Raw genomic sequence first — 20,123 nt, 5'->3', positions numbered from 1 at the left:
AATACTGATGGGGAGAGAACAAAGGGAATAGCATTTTGAAGGCTGTGATAAAACATGGTAGAGGAGCTATGATTCAGGATAAGAACCTAGTTCTGAATTTACTACACACCTGTTGAACTTTAGCAAGTTTAGAACTGGTGAGGATATATAGCTGGAAGAGACAAGCCCATCCCTGTCCTCAAGGGTCTTGTATTGAACTTGAGGAGCCTGTTTGCAGGGTCAGAGCTGTTTTGTCATCCGACCTCTACACAGTGGAGGGTAGAGTTCATGGAGAGAAGCCTCCATCAACTCCAATCTTACATCCAAAGGATGCACTTCAAATACCGTCAAGGCTCCCAATCTCTTCCCCATCCCCACAGCTCCCCAGTTTTCCTTGGATAAGGTACCAGGAAGAGATGCTTTGGTGCTTATACTAATGTGGTGAGAAGATGATATTTTTTTTTACAGTCTTTAAAGAAAAAAAGAAAAGCACTGTGAATGGCATGAATACAAAGATTTCTTTTTTAAAGGTCTAATCGAGTACTTACAATTTTATAACTCCATCTGGGCACCTGGAACAGAGCTGCTGGCTGCTCTTGTCTTGTTGATGTTGACGCTGACCCAGCTGAACAAATCTATAAATTACAATGGATAAAAATTAAGCGAAAGAAGAAACTACTTGCAAGAAGTTCAGTAGATCACACAAAATGGAATCAGCTTTCAAATGACAATAGCATACTTATTTCAGAAAAAGCACACAAGAGTAACCTACTTGTAAGTGGTTGTCTGATTTTAGAGTGGGTTTGTTAGACGTAAAGAAGTGGGGGTTCTGCTTAAAATGTAAGTCAGAACCATGGATACAAGACTGAAATGAAATGTGTACTTCATTGTATTTCTATCTGCTTAAATGTGGTACAGAACTCAACCGAAATGTTCCTGAAGCCAAACAGATTACCTTGCAGGGCCTCACTTATCTAAGGGTGACTGCAGCAAGAAACACGGGGAAACATTTACGGTGAGACAAATGACAGGGATGGGGGAGATCAGGCTAGGGATCTACCTCCTAAAGCAGGATGCTGTTCAGAGCCCAGGACCTGGACTCAGTTCCGTTAGGACCACAAGAATCCCCAAGTATGCTCCACTCACTCCTAAGAGTACTTTCAACAGAGATGGAGGGGAATGAGGAGACCATCTGCTGAGCACCACTGTATACCACCCCTCCTTTGAGAAGACTGGAACAATACTGATCTAGGCTTGAAGCTAAGAGCCAAAGAGAATCACCCCAGGCCCGCTCAGCAGGGTAAGAGGATATCTAGGATGGGCCCAGCTATTTCTCAAGCACAGACCTGTCTAAAGGTGGCCTGTGCTACGTGCATCCATCTTCCTCTTTGGGTTGTGGCTTGTAGTTTTGTTCTAATGTGACCCTGGGAGGTTACAGGACAGGATTAAAAGGCTAATTCCCTTTCTACTTTTCTGCTATTTAAAACATTTTCTATTGACGACTATGGATACTTTTATAAATTTATTTTTTAATTAGCTTTTTTAAAGGTCAAACAAAGTGCTACAGAAACTACCAATTCATGAATCATTACAGTGCTACTGAAAAACTTTTAAATAGCTTACTTTTATGCAATGTTTTATCTTCACCAAGTGAACATTTTTGATGCATTTTTTGAAAAGAACATCACATAATATCTAATATTTGTACAGAACTTTAAACTTACCAAATCATGTGCACCGAATTTTAAAAAAAAAAAAGGATTTGGTAGGGGTCTGAGGCTTTGAGGAAGTATGTAGAAAAGTTTTGGGTCTACTCAAGATAGCAAACCAAAGATATCAGAAAAGATGAGGGCAAAGGAAGGTACAGGGAAGAGGGCTCGGCAATTAGAACAAAACTATAAAACCAAGAAATCCTCAGGAGTTTGACGGTGGTTGAAAGTCACATAGGAAAAACAGGCAGGAGAGCAGGAAGCTGGGAGACAGGCTGCAGAAGCCAATTCTAGCTGCATCACTTCCCTCCCCACCACTGTTCTATGGTAGCCCATGTGGGAGCTATGACAGGCAAGCCAGCACAAGGCACCATCTTTTCATGCACAAACTTTAGTGGGTACCAGCCGACTCGGTACAGAACTGTAGTGGGAAAGGGCGCCTCACAATTTAGGGCAGAGCTACATGGGCTCTCGCCCTGCCCTTGAAGCCCTGCCCTCTGGATCAGAGGAGGCACTAAGTGAGCCTCAGGCCCAGCTGGGGCAAAAGGAGATACCAGTCAGTCCCTGAACATCCTTGCCCACCCCCTGGCACAACTACCCATCCCCCAGATACTGATGGAGGGAGGCTTCCTCTGCCTATAGCGATACCTGTGGCCGATCTCAGAGATGGGAGATGTCCCTACTGCCAATAGGGGCAGTCTGCCCATAGGAAGGGGCTACTCACAGAGAGAGGAAGAGACAGCCAGGCCCCCTGCTTCTCCCCTTCCCCCTAGGTCTGTAACAAGCAGGGGGAGCTGATGTTACTAAGAGGATAAAGAGGATGGTACAGTCTAAAATCACAAGACACCCAAGAAGCACAGGACAGGTCTCCTGGATAAGTCACGGAATGGCTCTTTCTGTGCTGTCAGCATATAAAAAGGGATAACAATATCTTTTCAGTCTACTACAGAGTTGTCTAAAAAACCAAAACACTGTAAAGTGTTAGACACATCAAAGGAGGAGGTACTGTTCTTCAGAATATCAAAAACAGGATCTTATTCCAGGACATGGACTCCTTCCACTTCTGCGGTAATCCCTTCCCTGCAGGCCTGCCCTCGTACCCTTCTTAGATTGTTTCCCAGGGATGTTGTGGCTGAAAAAGGCTGTATCTCACTTCTCAGGAAGGGAGAACTAGAAGTGGGCCTCAGGGGCAGTCTGAGCTCAAAAGGCTCCAGGTGAAAGTCATGCCTGAAGCAAGAGATAACTTTCTGCTTAATTAAAGTGAGCCAAAATGTCAGTGTTTGACGTGTACACTCACGCTCTCTGCAATAAGCAGTCCTATTGTTCAGTCGTGAAACCTGGATAACTCAGGCTGCCCGACCATGTTGCTTACCAAGACCCACTTCAGCTAATGAAGTGTCTTTAGCTGCACTGTTGTGACTGAAGGCCTGTGTGTCCAGGAGTGAGGTGGGTGTGGCTGAGTTCTGAATGACTAGACTGGCTTCCCGTAAGACAGTGATGCTGGCATGCCAGTGCTTTTGTAGTCAAGAAATGCTGTGCATTTTTGTATTTTACATATGACATGGCAGGTCTTACTAGTTTGAAGTAAAAAGCACCCTTGTGTCACTGCTTCCTTTTCCTTTTTCCTACTCAGCCACCACTTCCACTAGTGACCCAGAAATAAAGCAAATGTAAGGTCCTCATCGTCGATATCCCAGGTTCATTTTGTAAGAAGGTACTTGATCTTAAGGATTTGTTAATGCAGAAATGTCTGTGTACTTCAGTCTGCAGCTTATATGTGGGCAGTGAAAATACATGTACACATCCCTATTTTTAATCACTAAGAGTCTCAGGGAGTAGGCCCTTTAACTCCAAATACAAATCAGTATTTCTGAATTTGACCTCCTAAACACTACAACTGTATTCCAAGTGGAATTCATTTCCCTCTGTATTGACTATTTTCAGTTTTTCAAAGTTATACACTCAGAGCTTTCAGTGATCACTCCGACATGTGCATGTGTAGAACAGTGAAAAGTTAGAGTAACCCAACGTTAATGTTCCCAGCTGAGGCAGAACAAAGTGACACTCTTTTTGTTTTAGTTCTCATACTGTAAACAATTATCCTTTTCACAGTCTATAACTAGATGTTATTGTAATACTACATTTCCATTTGTTTCCTTACTCTCTACGTGGAAGGAAGTAGTTTACCTCGAATAAATGGAGAGATCTTCTTCTGAGAGGCCATCCGAGAGGTTAATTCCATATACCTCTTTCATGGGCTGGACTACATTCTGGGGTTAAAAAAAAGAAGAAGAATTTTTAGACATCTAGCATATTAATTATGTCCAAAGATAAAGAAAAATGAACCTGTGAAAAGTAATCACTGGGTTTCTTCAGTCTTATTTATTATACTTCTCATCTAATGATTTTTTTAAAATCTGATTTCATTTCCACTAAAAATAGTTTATTTTAAGGTAAAAAGCTTCAGTAATTACCAGTTGCTTTTGTATAATGCAGGAGTTGGCAAACTTTTTCTGCAAAGGGCCAGATGGTAAATATTTTAGGTTCTTTGTGTCATACCATCTCTGCTGGCATGACTACTAATTACTCAACTCTGCTGTTATGGTGCAAAGGCAACCACAGACAACATGTATAATAATCAAACAGGCATGGCTGGGTGCCTATAAAACTTTATTTATAAAAACAGGCAACAGTGTGGATCTGGCCAATCTGGTTGCAGTTTGCTGACTCCTGGAATAATGGATTAAGTTCTTATATTATCACATTTTATTTGCCTTAGCTACCTCTAATGACTTTTGGCAAATTCTAGAAATTAAAATTCCTCAAAGCTGGATTTGGTTCTTTTGTTGTTTACTTCCCTTTATTTTCCCGTAATAAATTGGTAATATCAAATTGAACAGAGTGAATTTTCCACTGAGGCTATGCAAAGATTGTGAGGTCCTGTATTCCAACAACAGGCTGCTTAAAGAGAGATAAAATTCTCTAAAAATTCTGAAGTGATAAGAAATTCACTATTATACCTGGGAGCAAAAATACCAATTTTATCTCAAAATGAAACCATTTTCAATACTGTCGATGCTAAATGTACTCAGTGCCTCAAACACCACACATTAGACTGGTGTGAGTGAGATAGCATGACCTTTTCCCAGTCTTTTAACTGAAAGTAGAATTTTAGAGGTCTTTCCCCAGAGCCTCCTGTTGCCCACACAAGCTTCTCTCCCCCACACCTCGGTCACTTTGGCACTGTCGCCCGTGTCGGTCATCTTCACTGGAGTGGAGCGCTGTGACACAGAGCCCTCCTCTTCCCGATCGGTCCCCGAGTCATCCTCAGAGCTGCTGGACACAGCCTCCTCGCTGGGGGGTGGCGGGGCGCTGGCTGCTGTCTTCCGCTGTAACACAGCTTCTTCTCTATTGCTTTTGTTTCTTTGAAAGATCAATATGGAGGTGAAGCATCTTTAAAGCAAACTCTCAACACGCACTGTAGCACACTGTACCCCAAAGTCTCTCTATCTAAGACTATTTGCTTTAAAGTTTCCTCAGGATGCCAACAAAATAAAGCCTTAGCCCTGGTGAAGCATAAGAAAATGACTGTGAGAAACTGGTTTCTAAGCTCAAGTTGTGTTAATGGGAAAACCTTAATATTTTACCCTGTACAGGTACTGACCTTCTATGAATTTAAGCCCTGTTATAAATTCAGAAAATAAACCAGGATGTGAGTATAAGCCAGTGCAGAAAAATCTTCTGACCCTTGGTTATATTGGTACTGTAATACAGTACCAATATTTTCAAAATTTATGGTACAATAATAGACTATATGTTTGAGGTATTAGTAGAATTACCTATAACTTGTAAAACCTTCAATAGCCAAATCCATGTATATTTCCTTCCCTCCTATGATTTTTATCAATCACAGTATCAGCTGATTACTTGTACCAAAGTAATGAGTAATTAATGAAGATACACTAAATTTTAAAATTTACTGTTATTAGTAAATAACTATATTTGCTGGATATTTCTTCTAATAGTAAGGGATAGATGAGGAGGTGGGGGAACAGAAAAAAAAACCCAGAATTATAAAAGTATTTACTTTTATTTTAGTTCCAAATTTGAGAGTAGTAAGAATATTGGTTTTTTTCATTCAAAAAATATTTTATAGTAATAATTTTGGCTTTTATTAAAAATGTTTAATATTTCACTCTTTTTAAAAAGTTTTCTGCAAGGGATATAAAATACCACAATATTCTGAAATGTTCTAGGAAAGGAAAATACTATCTGACTATGGGTTAGACAATTTAGAAAATAAATTAGTTTCTACTTTCTCTTAAAAATTAAAGTTGATAGCATTTCTGTGCCATATACTAATATAGCTGATCATTTATGTATTTGTCCCAGGAACTCCTTAAATTCTCAACTCCTCAGGACATCCTTCTTTTAAATTCCTAGGCTTCTGACCCAGGGTTTAACATGTAGCTATTTAAAGTCACATATTTAAGCCACAGAAATGGTGTGTCTGAAAAATAGTAATATATATCCCATTGTATAAATCACATGTAGCTAGAATCCAATTAGGACCCCATATACACTCCTAAATATAATTAGGACTCAGTGTCTGTAGTCTGGTCAGGGTTTCTGGTCAGGGTCTAGAAGAAACCTTATCACTGGGTTTATTCTGGTCAGAGGCAGCAACGGAGATTCTCATGCTAAAACAAACTTCACTCCAGTCTCTAAGCATGATGATGTAAACATGGTTCATCTTCTTCTCCATATTATTGGATATAATAAAATAACAGTCTCCTCAAAACAATGTTACAATAATATCCACAAAATCTATTCATCTCTATCTGAGCATATTTGCTTTAAAGTTTCCTCAGGATGACAAAAATAAATACAATAAATATAAATTTTTACCTAAGTATTTTATGTTGAGGGAAATAGAGGGCGTTGAGTTATTTATAGGACACACAGCACATAATATCTTCTACCTGTCTTTATGCCATCTGTGATATTTCTAATTTGAAATAAGAAAACGTTGCTGATAAATCCCACTTTCCACACTGAATATTTTAGTGATCCCAGTGCTACAAATAACCTACCTGTATAGATGCAATAAATGGACTGTGCCCAAACTATGTGACTTGAAGTTATTAGTTTTTGGTAGAAATTATATTGCAAGTACTATCTTATTTTACATGAATCTTTAAATTTTCATTCTATATGCAAATCTTACCCCAATACTGATTTTCCGGTTTCATCTGGTTTACGCACAGTAAATGGACTTGGATCAATGCCAACAGTCTTAGGCATAAAGTCACTGAAGAAGGGAGAAAAAAAAATTCCATTTGAATCACTGTCCATCCAGATGATACTGGTTTCCATTCAACTCACATTTTTATACTATTCCTTCTTAGCCCTTAGAGCTACATACATTCTGAGCCAAATGTCCTGGGAGCTTAGGTGACCAGGGCCATAAAACACTATGAACAGACGGCACTAGGCAACTTCAGTGTTATCAGTCTTCACTGTGAATTTTCTTTATGGTTATAAGTTAGGAATTTAAGATTTTGTTTACTGGAACAAAGTTAATATCTGAATTACTGCTAAAATGTATACCCTCCGGTTATATATTACAATTAGTTTTCAGGTAAAATTAAACTCATAAAAACCATTGATTTTTTAAAGCACTAAGCTACTTGGTTTTATGGACAATGTTTTCATTACACTATACCTCCTAAGGAGGCTGACATAATGATCAAAAACAAAGTGGTATGAATTAAAATATCAACATCTACCTTATTAGGCTAAGGTTAATTCATTAAAACACCGGAAGAACACTTCAAATAGAAACTTTTAACTTACCACCTACTAAGATAAGCTAAAGTGACTTCCTCACTATGCAAGGCCTATCACTGCTGAAGTAAGACCCAACTCCTTACAAGATGCTAAAAAGGCAACAGTTATTGGGAATGGTACTGCTCCAAGTGTGATGCTGTATTACATTTTCTGAAGGAAAAGAAATATGAATCTGACTCAAAATGCCTCTTTAACAGTTTGAAAATGTTGTTTGTAAAATATAAGTGGTTTAATTTTTCCTTCTTTTTGAACATATACAGTTGATCCTCATTATTGGCGAACTGCATATTTGAGAATTTGCTTACTTGCTAAAATTTATTTGTAATCCTAAAATCAACACCCACAGCTTTCACTATCACTCCCAGATGTGTGCATGTGCAAAATGGTGAAAAATTACAGTAAGCCAATGCTACTGTTCCCAGCGGAGGCAGAACAAGGTGACAGTGTGCCTTTCTGTATTAGCTCTCACACTGTAAACAAATATCCTTTTCAGTCTATTTGGTGCCATGCTTTTCACGTTTTTTTGCTTTGTGTTGGCAATCTCTCGATCTCTCTATCTAAAATGGTGCTGAAACTGTCTTGTGTGTTTTAGAACACAAGAAAGCTGTGTGTTGTAGAGAAAATACGTGTGTTAGAGAAGCTTCAATCAGGCAGGAGGCATAGTGCTGTTGGCTGTGTGTTCCATGTTAATGAACTGACTATACATATTAAATAAAAAATATTGTTTAAAGACTTAAACAAACACACAAAACAAGGTTACGTATTGAATGGTTGATGGAAATGTTGTGACCAGTGGCTTTCAGGAACCTAACAGTGCGTTTCCTCTAGGAGCAGGAATTCACTGTTCTCTGATTCAGTGTTTTCAGGAGCTTTACAGAACATAACTCCTGTAAATAAAGAAAATCCACTGTATATCTGTATGTACAAATATACTTAACATCATTCATCCTTTGCTGAATTGAAAAATTCTGGAAATGACAATGACCTTATAGTTAAAACTACTAAACTTTGACAAGTTTAATTGAAAATCGAGCAAGTAAAAACTAAACTTTCCTAAAACTGAAGCATAATGTAGAGTGATTTCTAGGAAATAAAACCATAAAATATATTTCTATATGTACCGTGTTAACCTTAGGCTTACATATATCCCATTTGAAGAAAATTTAAAATATAAAAATAAAAATCTTAGTATTAAACATAATCAAGAAGTGATCTGCTTTGCCTAATTTTCTTATTCTAGTCCTATCATTTTTCTAAAAGGCCTCAAACCAAAGTCTGAAAAAGACACAGAAAAATGAAGTAGATTCAAGGGTGACAGACCAGGATGGGGAGAGTCTGGAAACAAGGTCACATGATTTATGAAAGAAAGAATGAAAGATATTTACCCTAAAAAAAATTGCTGCTTCCTCCAATATCTGGCAGGCTGTCCTATAGAATTAGATTCAGACTGTGCCTAATGAAAATAGTACTATAATGATAGCCACCATTTATTAGTTACCTACCTATGTCAGGTACATTAGACTCTTGGCGTGCGTGTGTGTGTGTGTGTGTGTGTGTGTGTGTGTGTGTGTGTTACACACACCCCTATCTATAAGAAATGAAGAAACTGGAACTCAGATACATTGGATAATTTTCTCAAAGTCACACAGGTAGGCAGTGGCTGGTCTAAGAGTCACATCCCGGCCTTTCTAGTTCCAAAGACTATGCTTTTTGCCACTAATTATGTTAGCTCTCAATTTCTATGTTCAATTTTAAAACTTGAGTTTATTTCAAATAACAAACTAGGACCAACGGGAGGCAGGTTTGAACTTATCAAAGGGCAGAAATTAACTACAGTTGTCTAATAATAGAAGTGGTGGGCTCCCCATCACAGGAGGCACTTAGGATCTGAACCACCACCTGCAAACAGGCTTGCAGAACAGATTTCTGGTCAAGTAAGACATATCCATATAAACCAGGAGAGCTACAGTTCCCCAATCCTCACAACATACCGTGCTGAACTTGTCATAGCTAAGCAAAAGGTGTCATCAAAACTACTCAATTCGTATGGTCGGAAGAACTCGTTGTGGATGTCAATCTCTTCTTCGTATTTGTGAAATTTCTTCACCATCAACTTCTTTAAGTTCGCAGCACAGATAACTAAGAGAGAGACTGCCTGTTAGTCTTTAGATTACATCTAGCAAACATGTCTGTAATATCAACTATTCACAGAGCATGCTGAACAAGGTTCAGCTCCGGTCTTTGGCATTTGGAAAAAAGAAAATATATGTGCAGAGAATACACAGTGTGAAGCTGAGTGCAGCAGGCTCTAAGGAGGCAGGAGGGCCTCTGGGGGTCAGGGTGGCAGCAGGGAGTTGTTTTAAAAGTCACATTACTCAGCTCTTTTAGTTCCTTTTTGCTCTTAAATAAGTGCCCTCTGGCCTTCTAGATAAAAATCGTGCAGCTATTTCACTAAATTTTCTTGTATACTTCAAATCCTGTTTATGGCCAATGTTATACTGTTAAGTCCTTTCTTCCAGAACCTTCTTAGCAATATGAGTGATAATTTTGCCCAGAATTTCAAGGTTCCAAATACTTTTTAAAAATTAAAAAATTAATTAGTAATTTATTATGAACTAAAAACCATTTGCTATCTTCTTACTTCATGACTTCACCATGAAGTAAGGGACGTTTAACCACGACCACATGGAGTCCTCAACCAGAGGGTTCCAGACAGGCAGTAGATGGAACTTCCCTTTTACAAATAAAAAAATTGGCTTGCCCAAGGTCAGGGGAATCAGAAACAGAACCAGGGCTAAACTCTATTTAAAACTGAGCAATTCATTAAACTTGGAAACATCATTCTAATGTATTGTACATTTGAGGGCATTCTTTTAATACAAAAATTTTCCTGCCTTTCTGACCAATTAATAAAATTTAATTTAAACTTTAGTGACTAAAAGGTACTTTTAAACACATATCTGTACTTTTTTCACTGCTTAGATATAGGAAAAGTTTTTATTTCTCCTTGTAAATGGGTCTTCATGTTCTCCCCATTCCCACCAAATATCTAGAAATATAATCAGTACTAATTTGAAATGATGAAGTAGTATATTACATCTACTAAACATTTGAGGGGCATAACCTAATAATTGTAAGACACGAGACAAGGTTTTGGCCTACTTAGATAAAAGAAGTTAAAAACAATCCCTGCCTTTTAAAAAGTTGTCTAAAATGTCACAATCCCCCATTATAACAGCAACATAACACTAAGTAGCCATTCATTTCTTTTTAACAAAATGTTATATGCCAAGAATTTAATACTTCAAGCTCATGTAGGAATAATTCCAAAATGTTAGTATAAAAACTAAGAAAGAAACAGCATACCTACCTTCATCATAAGGCAGCGGTAAATGTTTTATTATCTCTGGTGTCCACCAGTAAGTATAACTATAAAATTTCAAAAAAAAAAAAAAAAAAGATGAACCAAATGTAAATGTTGGTTTTCTACAATTCACTGGATTAAAGGGGTTGTAATGGTCTATAGTAAGACATTGCCTCATATGTCAAAGTTTTTTCTGTTTTTCTTTTTAAATCACATTTGTTAAGCTTTTGGCACAGAAAGTCTTCAACATGTTAATTCCTTTCCCAACTCCGTTTTTGTTTCAACTATGTCACAGATCTACAAAAATGCCCTGAACACATCTGAGAATCAAGATGCTCTGATGTACTTACTTTCAGCTAAGAAAAGGTTTAGGTATACTAAATCAGGTTCTATGAGCTGCTGTTTACTTCTCCCAAGGGACTGTGCCTGCATGACTGCCACCCGGTGAGCAATGGGACCTTGACCCAAGTCCTACAACCAGGATTCTCTTGTACGCAATTATCTGAGAGTTAGATTACTTCTACTCTGCTCTCTGTGTATGGGTCTGTACAGTTAAAAGTTATAACAGTTAAGCAAAATCATTAAGTGAATGGGTAGTCCTAAAGAACAATTTCCCTCAGAAAACAGTTTAAGTCCTGTTAATCTTTTATAAGTGTTCACTACTTGATCAGAGAGGCCAGCCAGAGGAAGGCAGGGAATTTCAGTGATCTGGATTTCTGCTAGAACACTCATCAGCTCTGAGCAGAGAATCCCAAAGAGCCTCCTCTCTGAACACTGAATGTAATTATAAATCAAATTCTGATGAAATAGATATTTACAGAAAAAAATGCTATATCCAAGTTCATGAGAGCTAGGAAGAAGAATGGTTTGGAGTGGCATATCAAAACTTTTAAAAAACACCTTTTCAAAAGGTTCAGAAAAAAGAGCCTATGGACAAAAATGCTAAAAATATAACTTTAAACAAATGAAAGGCTTTCTAAAAATGAAATGCTGACATTATAATCTTGGATAATCCCAATTATGAAGAATGGGGGAGTATTTAAATGAAATAGGCAATACAGAGAACTCTCCTGGAGATGGCAAGCAGAATATGCATACATAATCAAGCATGATGAAGAAAAGAAATATGAAACGTAATGAACTGTGAGGGGGGAGTGTTGTGGTAACAGGAAAGGCTCCAAAAGTTTTGCTTGTGACTGAAGTTATGCTTTAGAGCAGTGCTTCTCAAAATTCAGTGCACACACGAATCACTTGGTGATCCTGTCAAAAGGCGGATACTGATTCAGTAGGTCCCCTGAGAGGCTGTTTTCATGACGAGCTCCCGGGTGATGCCAAAGGGACTGGTCTTCAGACTGCTTTTTGAATAGCAAGGCTTTCGAGCATGAAAAGAACAGAAAAGGGATGTCTGCTTCTTGCAGACAATTCATTATTCTTTCAATATTTATTAACCACCTACTGTGTGTCAAACACTGCTCTGTGTGCTAGAAATAGCATGTTGAAAATAATGACAGAGAAAGTGGAGTTACTTAATTTCAGCATTGTTTCTACCTTCACTAGCCATGAGTTTCATGCTGGAAAGAGAAAAAGACAAGAAAGAGGGAACCGCCCAAGAGAAGCAGTAGAGCATTTATGAAAGCATTCAAGTGTCCTGGTACAGCTGAGATCAATAATCCTTTAAAGGAATAATGAAGAATGGAACTTACACTGTAAATGGGCAAATGTAGTCTTGATGCTCAAAAATGAGAGAGTGATGATACATTCTCAAAACTATACATCAATGAATGTGATGTCCACCCCAGAAGATAACAGAGTCAAGTATTAGCTAGAGATGTGTTGTGAGTAACCTAAAAAAGATGACCAGTGACTTCTGTGAATCACATATATTCACTCAAACTAGCCATACCAGGCTAACCTCATTTTCTTTTGTGGTAGGAGAATCAGACTATCCGATCACGGTAATGAAAAAGACATGAGTGTGTGTGTGTATGTGTGTGTGTGTGTGTGAGAGAGAGAGAGAGTGAGAATGCAGGGATGTAAGTTCTATTTTGTGATGACCTAACCTCAGCAGAGGAGGAAAGTAGAGAATGTACCAGCTAGTATAAAAGGAATTTCCTAAAGGATGTTGCTCACAATTACTGTATTTTGTCTTGTATAATGCACACTTTTTTGCCCAAATTTGTGAGGGAAAAATAAGGATGTGCATTATACATGGGTAGTGCTAATACCATATCTATATAAATGTTTTTATTCTTTTATCTATGCTTATGAGTTAAAAGTGTAACTCTAGAAACCAATAATGATATCCGCATGCAAAATAATATCCTGGAATACGATAATTGGTTTTGTTGAATTTACAATGAACTTGCAATGAAGAGTTCTTGGCCTCCTATGATGTGTAAATATCGTAAATTAGTTACTGGTACATAAAATTTCTTATACCATAATATGCTAAAAACTAAATGCTAAAATTCCTTTATAATACAAAAAACAAGTACCTAAATGTGAACAAATAAAAATTTGAATTAAAAAATTAAAACAAAAGATTTTTTTCCCTGAAAGTTTGGGCCAAAAATGCAGATGAGCATTATATATGGGAGTGCATTATATACATGGCAAAATACAGTAGCTTATTTAGGAAAAAGTAAATATTATAAAAACATGTTTTAACTCAGAATGCACCATGTGGAGAAAAAGAATTAAGAGACAATCTTACATTAGTGATTTGAGACCAGGACATAATTTTTTTCTAAATATCACTAAACTGTATTTTCTAAGCAAGACAAAGCAACTTAACAATGCTTTTTTAAAAGTCTAACTTCTCTAAGTGGGTCTCAGAAGCAAAGAAGCCCAGGAGAAATATGTGCTCTGGGGAAGATGAACTGAGATGGATGGAGGATTGAGGGCATGAGAGGATCAAGCCCAGGACAAGGGGAATCTTCATTACCTCCACCACCAGGTACATTTACTCAGAAGAAGAGCACCTGCACCAGGACAGAAACCTCCTTTGGGACCAGGAATCAGAGGAGGGAGAAGCAAGTTGGTATCACTTCTTTCTTTACGTATATACAATACCTAGTAAGTCAGCATTTTTTCTCTTTTTCAGTCCTGAGTATTAAGACTGCTCAATTCCACTGGCTCAAATAGGCAGGTTAGGGAGATTAAAAATGACTCTTTAGTTCCCCTAGCTAACTTGGGAGCCCTCTGAAATAACATATATGGACTTGAGCAAAGCAATCAATATTTGTGAACAAGATACAGAAATGTGGGCAGGATAACAGTATAGTTAAGTGATAACAATATAGTAGGTTACAGCCATTGAAATGATTCCAACTAAAAATTATGAAACAATTTTAAGGAATCATCTGGCGATATCCCACAGGCCAGCTACCCTATTCTTTTCAACAGTTTTCATCAAAGACTTGTATTAGGATTAAGATGACCCAGACGACTAAGTCTGAAGAAGCTACAAAGCTAAGATGAATAGTTAATAAAAAGGACACACATTTAAATACGTTTTTTGGGAAGTAGGCAAAGCATATCTGAGCATGACAAGAATGCTCAAATGAGCACAAGCATGGTATAGATAAGGCATGGCAGCACACGTTAAAAAGACTTGGGAGTTCTAATGGACAGGAAGCTCATAGTTAACACTACGATGGCAAGGCTGAAAACAGCTAACGTAATCTTACACTTATTGATAAAAATAGAGCACCAAGGACAAGGGGAATAATGGTCCCACAATAGTTGGCACAAATCAGATCAAACTCTGACTATTATTGGACCCAGGTTTGGATATCAGTTTAAAAAGAACATTATCATTGACTGGACTATATACAGAAGAGAGAATTCTGAATGCTAAAGAGACTCGATACCACAGAATACGAGGAACAGGTGAAGAAAGTGGGGCTATTTAACCTGGAGAAGACGAGATTTTGAGAACGTGTGAAGTTGTCTTCAAATATTTAAAAGACGATCCAGTGGATGAGGAAGTCATGTTCCAGTGGGTTGAACTAAGATTAGTAAGTAAAGTTACAGAGAAGCAGGTCTCAGCATGAGATGAGGAAGAATTGTATAAGTGAGCTTTCCGAAACAACTGCCTCCTCAACCAGACTTGTGCTAGTTGACAAATTAGGACAAGTCTGGCATAGACCAGATGACCTCTCCCTGGGCAGATGCAGAGGCAAGTCCCATATCAGACAGTGAGTGGAGCCAGGAAACCTCCCAACTCTGAGTCAATGAAATAATTAATGCTTAATATCTAAGAACATCTTGGTGACATTATAAACACTTAGATGATGTATGACATAACCTAATTCAAAACAAAACTTCAATTACTAGTTTTGAGCAGATGAATACATGTCAGATTTTGAGTAACAGAAGTAGTTACCTAAAGGGGACCTGGTTTGGATGAACTGTAGGCAGAGCTAGGTTTATCATTCCTTTATCATTCAATAAAAATATTATTTCAGGATAAATCACTGGTAAACATAGTATAAAATACAAGATGGTCACCAAGTTTGGGAACAAACAAATACATAATAAAGTTTCTACTTATAATAAGCAATAAAATGATATTACCTAACTTTCCAGATTTTATGGACATCCTGTATGATTTTTAATAAATATTACAACTAGAGAATGTAATCTACTTAAAGAATAAAAACAATACTGATATCTATTGAATTCACTATGTGCTAAACATTTATATTATCACATCTGGATTCTCAGGAAAACCTACAAGTTAGATACAATTATTATCTCTGTTTTACTGATGAGGACACTGAAATTTAGACCAGTTACGTGACTTGCCCATGGTCACACAGGTATTAACTGGAGGCAGTCTCTCCATAGCCTGACTGCTTCAGGACAGTGTGTATTCTGTGTTAGACCCAGTACTAGGTACTTCCCACACATTTTCTCACTTAATCCGCAAAGTGACCTTGTAAGGGGGGCATAGTCATCTCCATATTACAGATGAGAAAAAGAGATTTCCAGAGGTTAAGTAACAGGTCTAAGGTCACACACTTGCAGAAATTCCAACTCAGCTGCACACAACCCTTAAGTCCATGCTGTTGTCCTGTAATTGCCTCCAGCCAAATTGTTCATTTCTTCTGAGGATTATAATACTGATTTAACTGTCATCAAAATAACCAGTATAGGTGGGTGACACTAGAAAGTCCAAAATAAAACACTGAAATTTATCTTATAGTATTTATAAATACTATTTATAGGCAGTATCAATTATTGACACAATTAACCAATTTGGGGGATTCTTGACATTCTGGAGAAAAAAGCAAAAACAGGAGACCACATCAACTGAGAGAGCCCTATTACAATAGCTACTTTGATAAAACTTTATTTTTAGTAGCAGGCTTGTAGCTGATTCTTGTTAAATCACCTAACTAGCTGAATAATCTATCAAGACACATTCTCTTCACACCTCAGTATCCTTTTTTCTAGAAAATGGGGATGTAACACCAGCTTCTTTTTATTTCCCCAAATAAGCTCTAACACTGCCTGCCTTAGTTATATAACTCAAGATAAGCAAGTGGTTTAATTTACCCTTGAAAAATACTAGCTAATTTCTGCAGTAGAAAATCAAGATTTTGTTGTTCCCAAGTTGTCTTAATAGTTTCAATACTTAAAGGCAATATAAAATTTCAGAAAATCAAATACATTTACCCACAGTCAATTGCATCACCAAAGCTAAATATAGGTATTTACACTCATTTCTCCCCAGATAAATGTAATTCCAAATTCTTTGCTTATCAGCAAAACTTCCCATAGGCAATCATTTATTAATACTAAATTTAATGTAAAAACCAGCAGTGCTTCATTTATGGGGAAAGTAAGCTCAAGTATTAAGTTGGTTACTCTAATAATATGCACTTATCAGAACACATCTGAGAAACAAAACGTCTGACACTTCCCTAATACTTTAAATATTCCTAAAGTAACACAGAATTTGGTAACAGCTGTAACGTCAGCATTTGCTAGTTCATCAGTTGTTTGTGGTCTATCCACATAATTAGCATAGACTGTCAATAACCCCTGTAGTGTTTGGGAGGCATCATTGCACAAAATAAGGGCTACATCAAACTGGTGCTGCAAGAGGAGAGCATTAGGAGAGAACTTGACATTATGGGCCTTTGAGCAGAATGGACCAGGCCCCAGACTCATGTATGTGACAATTATGCTCATGGGGCAAAACTGATTATATTAGTACATGGCTCCTCAATTAAAAACACAAGTGTTTTCATTAAATCCTCAGAACAACTCTGGGAGGTGTGTCCGGTCATTTATAGTACATTTTGCAGATGAGGAAAATGAGGCTTAGAGAGGTTAAATAACTAGTCCAAGGGCACACAACTGCGAACTTTCAACTCAAGGCCACCTGACCTTGAGGCCCACACTATGTTCATTTCTTTCGAGAACATTAATACCAATTTAACTGCCATCAAAATAATTTGACCTGGCGAATGATTCTAGAAAGCCCCAACTGAGTGGTCGGGGCGATGGGAGTGGATCTGCCACTGGAGTCACTGCTCTAGTTCCTGTCTTTACTGGTATCACCCAGAGTTGGTGGTGCTTACTGGAGGAAAAAGCACTGCTTAGACACCACACTTGAAAAACCAAAGATTGACTTCTTAAATGTTAGAATTCTTTATAGAGTTCCATGTTTTAGGAAGCACTCAAAAATGATGTTGATGACTTGTTTTAGTGAAGCTATAACCTATGTTCAATAATAAAGTTCTGAAACTGTATCTTGAGGAAAATGCAAAACACCAATTGTTAAGGACAATTTCCCAAACCTATTATCAGGACATCAACAATACTAAATTCCTCAGGACAAACATGTAGAAAGACTGATGACTTCAGCAATATGTAATTATTTCTAAAAAAAAAAAAAGTATCTCATTTTCAAAATAGCATTAAATCTGAGTTTACATAGTAGACTAGGAAGAAAAATACCTTCTTGTTGGTAAAAGTCTCATGGTGTTTTTATGATGCAAATAAAAATCTGTTGGGAGTTCCCAGAGATGAGGTTTCCCTTCCATGGGATGGAAAACTCCCAAGAAGAGATTAATGGAATCTTGTCTATCAGCATCTAAAAAGCAAAAATATGCATTTCAGGAAATCCTTTAATGACATATACAACTCAGATGAATGAGTACAACTGTGATTTCATGGAATATACCTTTGAAAATAATAGTATTTATACTTCAAAAGCCATACACAAACAAATCTATTATAAAACTGAGATTTTGAGAAGGGGTTAAAATTTACTTCAAAATGTTTCCTTTTTGTTCCATCCCTCTCATAATATAGAGGATACTGCACATGAACTACTTCTTGAACTCTGAGTGGCTCTTAAAAGTCTTTAAGGACTGCCATAATACCATAGTGATTTTATTTTTAGGATTAAAATATATTCTCACCATTTGTCAGTTTTACTGAATACATCTCCACTTTGTTGCAAAGACAAGCAGAGACATTAGAGACAAATCAAATAGCCCAAGTGCTACCCATGTTCTGTTGTACATCCTTAAACAAGTTGGTTTACATAGTTTCTACTTTTAATCCTTGAAAAGATATTCTCCATTTCTTCAGCAGAGAATATGTTTACATTTCCTGCCCTCCCCCTCCCCCCCAGCGGTGGACCAGGCCCATTCTCTTTTGTGTTTGATAATAAAGGCAGAGCAGTGACACAGATAATAGCCTCATTCAGATAATGGCCTCATTCTAACCATTCAAGCACTCCAAAATGACTGACTATGTATGTATATATTGTATTTCCTCTTCCTCCTCTAATTAAATTTTGCTAAAAATGATGATAAGCACTGAAGTGGTCTTATAAACTACCCTTCCCATTCTGTGCCGTCTCCCTAGCATCCTTCTTTCTTACCTCTCACTTCCTTCTTTCCGTTCTTGTCTCAGAGCCCTATGTATTCAAGTTTGGGGCAGATATCCACAATATAAATAATAACCTCTTTTTGAAAATGAGCATAGAACTCAAAACATAGCACAGTACAAATGACTGCTTTTGAAATAACATCATAAAATCAATTTTCTTCCAATAGCTATTGTGAACACATATATCTGAAATTAGCAACATTGTTCTCATTCGGTCATTTCAGCAAAAGCAATAAATGAAATATGGTACATCAAACATGTATTCAAATTATTAGTATTTTGACAGGAAGTATTCCATTAAAACAGCGCTTTCAGGCTAAAACTAACATATAAAAGGGATGTGTTTATATGCTGAATACATTTGGGGGCTTTTTTTGCCATTTGTTGAGAGAAAACATCAAGTATTAAATGATGCAGACATTATCGCATCCTCTTTACACAATACCAAAGTAAACATACTGCTTTTATAGTAATTACATTCTTTATGCTTTTTGAATAGCCTTAATGACACTAATTCCTCTATGCAGTACCTCAAAATATCTTAATCCTATCCAGAGAAGCTTTCCATTTTTTAGCCATGTTTTCAATGAGTTTCTTTCATTCTTTAAACCTAATAGTAGCTTCCTTTAATTTTCGGCAAGTATGATAAAATACAGGATGTGAGAAACATAACCAAATAAAGCATATTCCTTCAAAGGATCACGATGAAGACTTTTGAAGGTACTGCTATTGTCATAACTTAAAATATACCTATGAAGCTTATGGTCACTTATTAAGCTTGGACTATAAGTCCAGCCCTAATGCACCTGAAGACCTTTTCCTGGCTACTTTTGACAGCACATAAGACAATCACCCTCAAGAAGTACTTGTGCGACTCTGGCTATGGACAAGAGCCTAAAACAGGAAAGTTCACTGTAGAATGAAATGATTACCTATTTTTGTATTGAATCATGCTTCAAAGGAAAAAAGAATGGGCACCATTCAAGCTCCGCTGAAACAGCTAAACACTAACCAATTTTTTTGTTTTTTTTAAGATTTTTTTAATTGGGGAAGGGAAACAGAGCTGGGGAATCGGAGAAGGGGAACAGACAAGCCACTGTCCTTTTGTTCTTCAGACTAGTTGTCGAGGACGTCATTCCACTGGCCCATGTTGGCACTGTGATCATTGCACTCCTCCCTACTGAAGCAGATCAGTCGCTGGCCACTGGACAGCCATTCATGGCGGCTCTTGGCAGCTCACGCTGGCTGCCAGCCACTCACGGTAGCTTATGGCAGCCCACTGCAGCCCCACTGCAGCCTACGCCATC

The 20,123-nt window shown here is 37.4% G+C and overlaps 1 protein-coding gene across 1 annotated transcript in view; it reads right to left on the bottom strand.

Annotated features, from left to right (window-relative positions):
- Positions 1-508: 508 nt before the first annotated feature.
- Positions 509-20,123, bottom strand: part of FIG4 (FIG4 phosphoinositide 5-phosphatase) — a 75,153-nt gene continuing 55,538 nt past the window's right edge. Inside the window, exons 16-22 of the mRNA XM_019658962.1 lie at positions 17,875-18,010; positions 10,909-10,967; positions 9,530-9,677; positions 6,916-6,999; positions 4,916-5,111; positions 3,876-3,958; positions 509-614 (exon numbers count right to left, since the gene is read on the bottom strand). Coding sequence (XP_019514507.1) covers positions 524-614; positions 3,876-3,958; positions 4,916-5,111; positions 6,916-6,999; positions 9,530-9,677; positions 10,909-10,967; positions 17,875-18,010 — 797 coding nt within the window. The 3' untranslated portion in view covers positions 509-523. The remainder of the gene's footprint in view (positions 615-3,875; positions 3,959-4,915; positions 5,112-6,915; positions 7,000-9,529; positions 9,678-10,908; positions 10,968-17,874; positions 18,011-20,123) is intronic.

This window comes from Hipposideros armiger, unplaced genomic scaffold, assembly GCF_001890085.2.
Source record: "Hipposideros armiger isolate ML-2016 unplaced genomic scaffold, ASM189008v1 scaffold_292, whole genome shotgun sequence".
Lineage (NCBI taxonomy): Eukaryota > Metazoa > Chordata > Mammalia > Chiroptera > Hipposideridae > Hipposideros > Hipposideros armiger.
This window is presented reverse-complemented; position numbering and strand designations above follow the sequence as displayed.